We start from the raw sequence: 13,496 nt of genomic DNA on the forward strand, positions 1-13,496 counted from the left end.
AGAGAGAGAGAGAGAGAGAGAGAGAGAGAGAGAGAGAGAGAGAGAGAGAGAGAGAGAGAGAGAGAGAGAGAGAGAGAGAGAGAGAGAGAGAGAGAGAGAGAGAGAGAGAGAAACTGAAGTTATATCAATTCATTTCGTCGGTACTTTTACCCTTCAACTTTATTTACGCCGGACAGGACTCGCGGAAAGGAACAAGTTAGGCGATGAGGAAGGGATGGGAGGGAGAGAGGGAAGGGAGGGAGTAGGATGAATAGAGGGAGGGAGAGGAATGGGTGAAGGCGGGACCAGCAACCGGCAACCAACAACTCCCGACAACACTGACCATTCATCCACAAAAAAGACGGTAAATATAGTAAGTAAATAAATAAATAGGAGCGTATTATCAGACTCCTCACACGCTTTTGGCTTCCTCAATCAATATTTCCAAACGCCACGAAGGAGATTAGGCGGTTCTCATGAATATTTTGCTCGGCCATGGTGCAGAGAGCTTGTCAAACTATCATTAGGACTTAAAACTAACCATGGAAAAAACACAACCTCCACGAAAACCTTATTAAATGTGGGTGTTTAAGGCCTCAAATGTTGGAGAAAATGGGCCATGGAGGGTAATGGTTGGAAATAGTTGTGGAAAGACCTTCAAAACAATGCAAATATATTGTTTAACTATGGACTACGACATAGGAATGGAACTATGGAATATTACGTACAAAAAAAAATGAAAGCTGCACCATGGGAACACTGAAAAAAAACATGCGGTTCATTCCCTCAATAGAAAAAAAATATTTACTCTATCCCCGAAAATGGTTGTGCTTCTAGATCACGGAACATAATACTAACCAAAAGCAAGCATAGCAATGAATACATACATACATACATACATACATATTTATAAATGGTGGGTAAATATAAAGATGGAGGTGTACAATTCATTATTTGTACGGAGAGAAAGCAGTTAGCTGTTTGTTCAGTTTAAGCATAAGTTTCGCATTACAATTCGCTCCCTGCTGGCACGTTCAACACAAATAAAGAAATAATAAACTTACAAACGAAAAGGCCATCAGTGAATCAGAGACCCCAATTAATCTCTCACTCGCAAACAATCTGTGCCTTTTGTTAATACTTTTTTTTTTCAGTATAATCATTATTAGCAAGATATCAAAGTATTATTTTATTGTTTATTGCAGCGATGTATTATTTTAACACTAAATTTATAGACGGTTTTGTATGAATATTTATGCACATAGAAAATATATTTGCCAATCATTACTTACCTTACATTTATATTTATCTGCCCGGTAAGGCCAGACGGATGGGCAATGAACAAATATATTACCCGCACTCACTAATTCCCTAACCGCTTTTTATGTGTTAATTCTTTTATCAAACCATTGTTATATGACTGCTCGTTAAAATAATCCTTTGTTTTCCATCTATTCATTAATTATCCGTCGCCAAACATTTCATATCCTGCTGTTCTCGAGCTCAGCATTTACTTCAGCTAAAGCAACACTAGAGAATAGTTTAGTTGTTGATATGCACGGATTTTTATTTTTAGTGTGTGTGTGTGTGTGTGTGTGTGTGTGTGTGTGTGTGTTCATCTTTTAGGAGGGGCAACTCTTGTGGACACGATAAAACACACACACACACACACTGGATACGCACAATGTTTTCTTTGAATGTTAGTTAAGCCTAAGGGATACCAAACCAAACATACATATACACATTTATACTTACATGCATACATACATACATACGCACATATATACATACATACAGACAGACAGACAAGACGATGGAACAAGGACATACAGATATAGATAAGACAAATGAGAGAGAGAGAGAGAGAGAGAGAGGGAATCAGTCAGACTATCCAAAGAACACGAAATATCACTGGTAGAAATCAACGTCAATTTATATGCCAATCTCATTCTCTTCCCGTCCTCTCGTGTGTGTGTGTGTGTGTGTGTGTGTGTGTGTGTGTGTGTGTGTGTGTGTGATTTCCTGTCTGTCCATTTGTAGATACGTCTGTCTGTCAGTGTCTTTGTGTGTCTGTGTGTGAACGAGTCGCTACAACAATACAAAGTCCAGACTCAGGAATCACACAACGAAACAGTTTGCAACCCAACAAAGCCTCAATCGCTGCATATATGAGGGAGATTACCCCCGCCCCCCCCGTCCGCTCTCTCTCTCTCTCTCTCTCTCTCTCTCTCTCTCTCTCTCTCTCTCTCTCTCTCTCTCAGATATATCATGTCAATGCCTCTCTGACAGGACCTCCGTCAAAACACACACATACTGAACACACTCGGCACTCGCTCACTCGCGCGTACATGCATAACCCCCATCCCCGCTATCCACCATCACCACCACCAGCGCACACACCAAAAAATATACCTTCTTGGAGACCTCAGTTGAGCCCCTCATCACTTAGATATGAATGGCAGGATAAATGACCCGCGAGCGTTGAAACAAAACTTATAACAATGTGTGTTTGTCTTCACTTTTTCTTGAAGATTCGTGCTGTTTTTTTGTTTTGTTTTTTTTACAGCAAAGGAGACGGCTCAAAGGCAACAAAAAGAGTGCAGAGAAAAAAAAAAGTCCGCTACCCACCGCTCCCATAATAGACAAAAGTAAAGAGTGGCCAAAAGAGAGGTCAATTTCGTTGCAATGATTGAAGCAAAACGCGATCCAGACGAGACAGAAGCTGAACAAATATTAATCAGACAACAGACAAGACAGAAGCTGAACAAATATTAATCAGACAACAGACAAGACAGAAGCTGAACAATATTAATCACATCAAACCCGTAGAATTTTCATGGATAAAACAATTATTACGAGAAAAATGGTAAGAATACTGTCCATCGAGCCTCATACTTATGGCTATAGGCTTCCAAATATGAATAAAGTGAGTGTTACATATAAAACTACCCAGTAGCTCTCTAGAACCCGTATGTAATAAATGGGGTACAGGCACATCAGCTGACAACCACACACGACATACCTCACGTACACCTGCGGCTTGATTGCATTGTTGGGTCTAGGCTGCACACCTTGGGTCGGCAAGCTTACCTAGGGGACAGAATAAAGTAATCAGGTAACGGTGCTAGAGAAGGTGAACACGTCAATATACAGATCAACTGAAACTCAGGGAACATGAAAAAGATTAGAGCGAGTGAAGAATGGAGGGAACAACGGAGAGTGGGTGGGAGAGCGGAAAGGAAGAAAGGAATTGAGGGAAAGCAAACAAATACTCAAACTTGCTTTCGTACTAACCTCAATCTAACTGTATACACACACACACACACACACACACACACACACACACATTGTAAACTTCTCACCCCCACACATCCTTTCATCTCCCTCACTCCTACAGTCCCACCCCTTCACCCTCCCACACACTCTCCCTCTCACCCCATTCTCCCTCTCTCCTCTAGAACAGTCCAGCAAGTGTCAAGCCCATTAAGAGCTCCGTAGTATAACCGTTTACTCCGTGCGTTCTTGGCAGACTGTGCGCCGACCCTTATCATTGCCAAGGAACCAGTAAAAAGGAAGGCACTCGTCGCACAAGAGAACATAAGCATGATCAATAATGAAGACAAAAACATTTATGGATGTATAGATAAAGATATAGAGAAAGATCCATAAACAACAAATAATAAGTGATTAATATACGTTTATAAATTAATAGATACCGATAGAAATTTTTAAATAGATGTAGATTAATATGCATAGATGGATTGTTATAGATATAGTTAATTATAGTCTTATGGATAGGAATTGATGAAGCTAATTAAACACAAAGGCTGAGGAAATTCGTGATTAGACTGATGGATATACGAACAGATACACACAACCAAAAGCCCTTCCTACGCCAATATTGAAGGGGAAAACGCATATCCCAAACAATTTATTCACTGGCAGCTAAGTAGTCGATGAAATATTTCCAATAGACACGTACAATATGCATCGACACACACACACACACACACACACACACACACACACACACACACAATATATATAGATTTTTTTTTACATTCGGAAGCTTGATGGACACGAGCACACAAAGAGCGACAAGATAAAACTACATTTTTCATTCTCTCTCTCTCTCTCTCTCTCTCTCTCTCTCTCTCTCAACACACACACACACACACACACATCACCCACCTCTCCCACACATCCTTTCATCTCTCCCACTCTTACAGTCCCACCCCTTCACCCTTCCACACACTCTCCCTCTCACCGTTTCACCCCTTCTCCCTCTCTCCCTCCCCCAGGCACAGGCACGGTGGTGGTGTCGCTAGGGGATGAGAACGACGTGTCCCCTCGGTTCGCCCGGCGGGAGTGGGTGGTGACGGTCAAAGAGTCGGTGACGCCCAACACCACCCTCGCCCTCCTCCCCGTGCGCGACCCCGACACCACTAACGACTTCGTCTTCCGGGTAATTGTTCCGATGGGGCGAAGTGTGGAAGGACGCAGTGGTTAGTTGGCGGAGAATTACATGAGGAGGCGGAGGGCGTGTGGGAGGGGAGTGAAGATTTGAGTGGAGTGGAGGAGCATGGAAGGAGAGAGTAGGTGATTGGGTGGAAGAGGGGAAGTAGAGGAAAGAGCGTGGGATTTGACTGAATAAGAGAAGTATTGGATGGGGCGGAGGCTTGGGTGGAGGGGTCAAGAATGGGAGGGGGTGGGAAACATGAGTAACAGGGGGGAATATGGGACTTGTTGGAGCAGGGAAGACTTGTTGAAAATTCATGAACAACTCGATTTATTTGAGGTTGAGACAGAATATGGTGGCTGAATAAAACATTGGCGTCAGATGTAAGAAAATATATGTATGATAAAAAAAAAATAGAAGTTTAAAGCATGTGTGTATAAATATAAAAACAGCAAAAAAAAATGTTAAAATATGAATGTGAATTGAAAGATAAAACAAAATGTGTGTGTGTGTGTGTGTGTGTGTGTGTGTGTGTGTGTGTGTGTGTGTTCCAAGAATGCAAATTATTCATATTCAACACAGCAAATTCTAAAAACAGACTAAAGGAAAGGAGAGTTACCAGATACTTCTTCGACTTAATGCTAAAAGAAAATATTTACTGATAAAAAGAAAAGTGATGAAAATTACTAAAACGACGTCCTCTTTTGTTTTTTGTTCTTTCCTTCCTATACCTAACCTTGCAAAACAGTATCAATGAGAGGAGGAAACAGGAAAACAACGAGAACAAAGGATGAGAGAAAACAAGCTGAAAATAACATCAAATAATATGAGAGAAAACTAAACCTGAAAATAGTGACCTAAATGAGAACCAAGAAAAACTACCGAGAAATAAGAACAAAGAATGAGATATAAATAAACAACAAAAAAATTAATGACAAAACTAAACGTGTAAATAACAGAAAAGAATGTGAGGAAACAAAGCCAGAGCGATAAAAAATAATGAATAATGAGAGAGAGCAGGATGGTAATTCAGTCACCGTCACTCCAAACACAATCCGCGTTTATTTTTATCTTCTTCCTCCCTGTCCACCTCCCGCCACCACCACCCTTCTCGCCTCCACCTCCAGCCACCACCACCCTACTCGCCTCCACCTCCAGCCACAACACACGCACAGCACCCCGGATGGACTGACAAAAGAATAGGAATACACACAGAAACAGGAAAGCCCGGGCTCATTCTCGCACGCAGGAATTTTCTTATGCAAACCGAGACCTTATTTTGCACCACCTCAACTCCCTCGAGCATTTTCTGACCTGCATTTGTGCCACCTCAATTTTCTCGGTGGAAAATATCTGTTCTAATTGTCTCCTCGGACTGACAACTTAAAAGTGCAAAGGAAAATTTCACGAAACTGAAAACAGAATTTCACCACCGGTTCAAAATGTTAATAAGGGGTAACATACCTAACACATAGCCAGCATAGAGGGAGCGGAGACTGGTGCTTCACTTTTTTATTCTTTTTGAAGCAGATCTGGGTCACGGATCGTGTATCAGCGTAGTGCTCAAGAGAAATTATTGCAATATACATTCGAGAGATACAGTGTCCAATGCAATTATATGTGGTGAATTCTATAACTAATATGTAACGAGTCATTTCCTGGAAAGTGCTATCATGCCAGACCTCCCTTTGCCCCCTGTGCTCACTGTCTGATCATGTGCTGGATTCGTGATCGCCAACCAATACTATTCAAGAGAGCTTTGGAAATGTGTGCGTGTGTGTGTGTGTGTGTGTGTGTGTGTGTGTGTGTGTGCTGAGGTACGTGGGTGCGTAATGCAATGAATGTCATGAATGCTTCACACAGGATGAACAAGCTTGACTGTAATGGCGTATATACGCGTCCATGAACGTTAAAGGTGGTCTGTGTGTGTGTGTGTGTGTGTGTGTGTGTGTGTGTGTGTGTGTGTGTGTGTCGGAGAGAATCTCAATTGGAAATGAGTTTTATGAAAAACTAAAAAAGAAAAAGAAAAACGATGATTAATAATTATAATACCACCACCATATTCGTTAAAAACTACTACTACTACTACTACTACTACTGCTGCTGCTGCTGCTACGACTGTTTTAGCCAACATCATAATACAATATGATATTATGAGCAGGCGATGGCCGAGTGGTTAGCGTGCGGGCGTGGTGAGCCCGGAGACCTAGTTTCGAGTCCCACCGATGCCTGCTGACAATTTTCAACCATCGTCGAGTGACGGAAGATTGCCCACATGCTGCCCAGATCTTCACTCAACCCTAACTTCAGCGACTTCGGTCAAGTGGAGCACCGAGAGGACAGCATGGGCCAAGAAAGAGTCATATATCACGGCAGCTACTATAAACAGAATTTGCCTGCTCCACTAACGGGCTGGGGTCGTCCAAGAGACCCGTCAAGAAAGCCTACCGGCGCTGTAGGCAGCACCTAAAAATATGCTTTACCTATTGCAGTATTTAATAATAATAATAATAATAATAATAATAATAATAATAATAATAATAATAATAATAATGACATCAACATTAATTAAACAACATATCAAACACAAAGGGCCATGGGTTTTTTAAGATGATACAATCCAACTAAAAGCCAGATCAGTTGAAGCAGAGATAAACATTCAAAGCTACCCGAGCTAGCCTAATTAATCAAAATGACAGACGAGGAAGTATTTACGTCGTACCAGACAGGACACGCACAAACACACTCTTCATACTTTCCTCTACTGACGGCACTGACGAACTCCACCGAGGCACCGAGGGAGAGGGGGTCAGGAATTACAAAAGGGGGGGAGGGGAGAAGATCTGCATGTCGAGTTTAATCGGAGGAGAGTTCACCAATCTGTACGCCCTATTCCATTTAATATTTATGTTTAAGTGCTTTTTTTCTTTACTCCAATACGTTTTGATAGCCCAGTTTTCCATAAAAAAAATCAGTTTACGAAATTAACAAATGCTATAGTCCATCAGTGTTATATTTCTGGTGTGTGTGTGTGTGTGTGTGTGTGTGTGTGTGTGTGTGTGTGTGCTCTGGAAACCTGCCTCATACCCTAACCACATGCGGAATAATAGCCCTGCAACACACATGAGGTTCTCCGGAGACAAAAAAAATTAACGTAGCGAGGGACAGACAACGTTCCCTGAGCTGCCTCACGCATGCTTTGCCCTGGCTCGCCGCGCCTCGCCTCTGCTTCCCGGAGCCTTTGGGGAGCACTTTGGTCTGAGGCATGTTAATGGGGGACACCTTAATGCCTCGTTCCAATTGTATTATGATCGCGTGTGTGTGTGCGTGTGTGTGTGTGTGTGTGTGTGTTGGGGGGGGGGGGGGGGAGTGTTATATCAAAAGGTGGCAGGCAGAGCAAGTCCTGAACAACAAGTAAGACGACACAACAGACTACTCAACACAGGCCGGGAGGTTACTTACAAACAAAGCCGATTTTACTCCCGAGGCGAGTCAAAACTTTCCCCCTTAAGAGACTAAGTTGTAAGAGGCTGGAAAAATCGTACCGCAACACACACACACACACACACACACACACACACACACACACACACACACACGCCTCCAGAGCACAACAAGGAGAGTCCCTATGTAGTGTGGCGTGTGGCTTGTGGTAGTGGAGATGGTGGCGTAGATGCTGGTGATAACGCTAATTCTGATGAAGTGGAATGATGTTATGGTGGTGAAATATTACAGGTGAAGGTGGTGGTGGTGGTGGTGCAGGTGGAGATGATGAGGTACGTGGTGTATACTTAACGGTGATGATGGCAATGGTGAAAAGTAATTGATGGAAAATGTAGAGGTGATGGTAAACGGTAAAGGTAATTGTTTTATAGGTGCCGAAAATGGTGATAATGAGACAATGTAGAGATGACAGTGAGAAGTGAAAGTACGCGTTTTATAGGTGCCCGAAATGGTGAGAGACAAGTTGGGATTGTGATGAAGCTACAGGTTATCGTCTTGGTGTGTTCCAGGTGGTAGCGGGCAGCGGGTACGGGTGGGAGAGGTTTGCCGTGGCAGCGGGGCGGAACCATAGCGGCGCCCTGCAAGCACTCAACCCGCTGGACTACGAGGACCCCAGCCAGCGACGAGGCTTCAAGTTCAAGATTCAAGTCTCCGATCAGGTAAGAATAGGCTACGCCAGGGACCTTCGAAGTGCAGGTCGCGCCCCAGCACTGGTCATCTTACCTTCATAGTGATAAGTGACTAGCAGACGGCGGGAGGTTGTACGCAGCTCAGTATTATGGAAAGGCGTGAGGATAATGTTGAAAATAAACTGTGCCGCTGTATACAAAGGTTGAAGAAATTGGGCTACGCGGCAACTCTGACCAGGAAAGATTAGGTTATTGTTTCGAAGAACACTTAAGGGGAGAGCAAGTTATTGGTTCTAATAGAAGAACATTGATCAATACGGCGCCCCTGACCAGGAAAGACAAGATTATTGGTTTGAAGAACACTTGAGGGAAGGGTTTGAAGAACACGACGCGGAGTCCCTGACCATAAAAGATTTGGTTATTGGTTTTCGGATCGAAAATACACGGCACCCCTCAACAGGAAGGAGTAATTATTGGTTTGAAGAACACGAGGTGGGAGAAGTTATTAGTTTGAGGAACAATGAGCTACCCGCTGCCTCTGTCCGGGTGAAAATAAGCTAAGTGATGCCCTTGTCTAGGAGAAAGTAAGCCTTGTGTGTGTGTGTGAGGATGTTCCGTGGTATTCCTAATCAAGTAAACTAGATGTCACCCCAGTATGGCGCCCTATGAATAGATGATCTCCCTTACATGTCATTGTGCGTACGATTAATTTGATTTCCTACCTCGTCGACATTCTCTGTAGTGTTGGTTTAATTAGTCGTCAGCTCCTCTCCCTCTGAGTGTGTAGGTGTGTATGTAGGTGTGTAATGCAATATAGATGGGGAGAGCAACGGAAAAATAGATTTGATACAGGAGTTTGTTGGTTAAAAATATTTAGACGGATTCTCAATCATAAATAAGGGTAGCGAAATTAAATCAACCTTATCTACTGGGTTCCCTGTCATAAAATCGTTCATAATGTCATTGCGTATTAGAGTGACCGTATCTGTCTTGTCTCACTCTTAACGTACACCGATCAATGAAGTTTGCACTCTAAATAATACTGACAAAGATGAAGCATCCATTCCATACATATTTGATGCTAATAATGAGGAGGAGGAGGAAGAGTGAATGGAGAAGGAGAAGCAGAAGAAGCAGTAGGGGAAGGAGAAATGGAGGATAAAGAGAAAAAGAAGTAGGAGAAATGGAGGAGGAGGAGGAGGAGGGGAAGAAGCAGGGAAGGAGAAATGGAGGAAAAGGAGAAAAAGAAGTAGGAGAGATGGAGGAGGAGCAGCAGGAGAAGAAGCAGGAGGGGGAGGAGAAATGGAGGAAAAGGAGAAAAAGAAGTAGGAGGAGGAGAAAGAGGAGGAAAGCAGGAGGAAAAGGAAGTGGATAGAAAAAAAACAAAAGCGTGACGAGTTAAAAAAAAAAAAGGCGTGAGTGTGCTCCATGAACCACCACATCCCTAAAACTAATCCACCACACCACCCGTCTCTGCCACATCCCAGGGAGCGGCAGGCTGGCAGGAGGGACGGCATGTGGACTCAGCCTGGGTTCGAGTCCTACTGCTGGACGACAACGACAACGCCCCACGCTTCGCCACCAGCCTCGTCAACCTCACCCTGCAGGAGGACACGCCGCTCGGCCACTCCCTCGCCTCCTTCACCGCCTCCGACATCGACCAGGTATGTACTTCGTGGTTTCCTCCGCCCTGACTGAACTCTTTTCCTCCTCCAGCTAGCTTCCCTCCGTCCCTCCAAATTGTTCCTCCCTCTGCTAGTTTTCCCTCCTCTCTCTCTCTCTCTCTCTCTCTCTCTCTCTCTCTCTCTCTCTCTCTCTCTCTCTCTCTCTCTCTCTCACACACACACACACACACACACACCTCCTCCTCCATAACATTGCAGATAAGCGAGATGTTTCCTCCACCCTCACCGACGTTTCCTTCCTCTCTAGCCTTCCCTCCGCCCTATCCTTCCCTCCTTCACCCAACCCTCCATCACTGACAACGTGCGGGACTTTTTTTTTCTTTCTTGCCTCCAAACTCCCCCCCCCACTCCTTCACCTCCCTTTTCCTCCATCGTGTCCTGCCTCGGAAGGTCGTATCAATCACCACACCCTCTCCGCCTCTCACACAAAGTACAAGGTGAGTAAAGGCATCGTCTCCGGCCCGACCATCCTCCCTCATTCACCGCGGCTCTCTCATCTTTAGGTAATATGCGTAGACCGTCTGCCACCTCACCCTTCCTTCGTAACTCTACCTCCCCCGCCCAATCCTTTCTAAATTAAACCCACCTCACCCTTCCTTCGTAACTCTACCTCCGCCGCCCAATCCTTTCTAAATTAAACCCACCTCACCCTTCCTTCGTAACTCTACCTCCGCCGCTTCATCTTTTCTAAATTAAACACATCATGCACCACCGTTTATTCCTTTCCTCAACATCTTGCGTCGCCCATCCCTTCCCCTTGACTCATACACCCTTACCCACTCCAATCATTTGCTTTAGGTCAACTACTTATCTGTCTATTTTGTTTTCTTTAAGCATCTAGCAATAACACTATGCTGATGATCATGGTAGTAGTAGTAGTAGTAGTAGTAGTAGTAGTAGTAGTAGTAGTAGTAGTAGTAGTAGTAGTAGTAATAATAATAATAATAATAATAATAATAATAATAATAATAATAATAATAATAATAATAATAATAACAATGACAATGACAATAATGATAATAAAATTTGATTAACTTATTTATAAATATACAAATAAAGCGGTCAATAAATCAATAATCTATGTAGTTTGCGAGGTCTCATTTTTATCAACATGTCGATTTCATTGAAAGAGTGGACTTACGCCTATATATTCACCTACAGCATGCATGCTGATGATTAAACACTGCAAAAGTTAAATTGGAATATATCGTGGGTACACTCTCTCTCTCTCTCTCTCTCTCTCTCTCTCTCTCTCTCTCTCTCTCTCTCTCTCTCTCTCCCCTAAAAATTCTGCATCGCTCCACAAGCCACATCAGGCAAACACTATCAAAAATAAAATTAGTTAAAATAAAAAAACAGGTCATATTTTTTTATAAATATAAAAGATAAGACCTGTTTTGTTTTTTTCTCGTTGCTTGATATTATATGCAAGCACCCTCTCCTCGTGTCACGCTGCGCAGAGCCTTTGTCTCCCCTGCGTACCCACCGTACCCCACAATATAGTGTTTCACCTTCAGCCCTATCTGACTCTCCTTTGTTCCTTCCGGACATAAAAGAAAAAGCGGGTAGTGAGAAAAAATAAAATATAATATATATTAACAAAAAATAAAATATAAAAAATATTAATGCATACACAAAATATAAGCAGTAAACAAATTAAATTTTACATATGCATACATATATGCATAGACTAGACACATCCATGACTTACATACATACATACAATAGAAACAAATGACTATGATCAGGATGTATAGGTATGTAGAAAATTTTAAAAATAAGTAACATATTGGGAAACAAAACGCAAACGAAAAGACTTCAGGGCAGGCCGTTCACCAAACGGCGGGATGGAGGCAAATTAGGTACTCTAATGAACGTTTACATCGAAAACCACACATAGACCCCAACAGAATAAAGAGACAAGGATAGCAATTAGATGACCCAGTGAGTAGATATATACTGCACTCTGCGCCTGCCTAATAACCGACAAGCAACACCTTCGTGCGTTACTACATGCACAAACACTGTAATGGTGGCTACTGGCTACATAACCTTTCAAAACACCATCTCCAACAAACTTCCTTTCATAGATCTAAGTTAATGAAGTGTGTATAAGCATGAACAAGAATTCAATGGAGTCGAGCTAAGGATTTCCTAGACTACTTACATAACTATATTTTCACATTAAAAGACGTAGTATAAGTCTGCCATGTTATTAAATTGTCTTCACTACTTGTTAATTCACCTCATCTAACTGACCCTTTCCTACCTTGGCCTGCAAAAGGAACCTAAGTAAATATTCTACCGACAAACATGACCTAATACTAAACTATTTTCTTTTTACAGTATGCTCCATCCCTTCTTACATGTCAGGTGGAAAGTATACATGGCGCATGCATATTAAAATAACCGTACAGTTCATACATATCACCCCATGGCCGCTCAAGGATGGGCGAGAGGCTTCATTACCGAGTGTGACAACGCCAGAACAAGTCATGAAGGCTGAAGAGCGAGGGACTGGCGTGTACTGGGCATGTCGTTACAACTCTCTCTCTCTCTCTCTCTCTCTCTCTCTCTCTCTCTCTCTCTCTCTCTCAAAAGCGGAAGTGACAAAAATAACCCAAAAGAATACACCCCAAAAATAGTGTGAAAGAACATTTGTCTGGTTACGGGAGCATGAACACAATTATTTAGAACTCTGTGTGTGTGTGTGTGTGTGTGTGTGTGTGTGTGTGTGTGTGTGTGTGTGTGTGAATATTTAGGTCGCGTTAAAGCGAAAAAAACACCTAATTACGTTGAAGCGAACTAAGCAACGGGCAAAATGTCTGAAAATATCCTACAAAGCACAGCCCTGAAGTAATACCCCTCCCCTCCTCTCCTCCCATATCCCATTACCAGTTACACGGACTAATTTCGAGGAGTACGATAAAAAGAATATGAAAAAAATGGATAATGATACAGGATTCAGCTTCATGCGAGCTATGGTGGCCGTTATCCTATTTAAAACAATGTAACTACCATTAACACGACCTTCAGTATAATTACGGCTTCTATGCGGAGTCCAAAGATTAAATATGTATAAAGTGGTTATAATTGTATAATGCAAACTTGCCATTTGCCAATAACGAAAAAAAATATCCTAATGGTAGCAAGCAAGTGAGTAAAATGATCCCGCTAAACCACTTCTGAACTAAAGGTAGGCCGCTTACATTATTTACTTACACATTGCATGGTATAGTA

The 13,496-nt window shown here is 42.6% G+C and overlaps 1 protein-coding gene across 2 annotated transcripts in view; it reads left to right on the forward strand.

Annotated features, from left to right (window-relative positions):
- Positions 1-13,496, forward strand: part of LOC126996438 (putative neural-cadherin 2) — a 67,927-nt gene that overhangs the window by 27,559 nt on the left and 26,872 nt on the right. For both annotated transcript variants that reach the window (XM_050856868.1, XM_050856869.1), the window contains exons 9-11: positions 4,281-4,444; positions 8,452-8,601; positions 10,059-10,235. In XM_050856868.1, coding sequence (XP_050712825.1) covers positions 4,281-4,444; positions 8,452-8,601; positions 10,059-10,235 — 491 coding nt within the window. The remainder of the gene's footprint in view (positions 1-4,280; positions 4,445-8,451; positions 8,602-10,058; positions 10,236-13,496) is intronic.

This window comes from Eriocheir sinensis, chromosome 10 (genome assembly GCF_024679095.1).
Source record: "Eriocheir sinensis breed Jianghai 21 chromosome 10, ASM2467909v1, whole genome shotgun sequence".
Lineage (NCBI taxonomy): Eukaryota > Metazoa > Arthropoda > Malacostraca > Decapoda > Varunidae > Eriocheir > Eriocheir sinensis.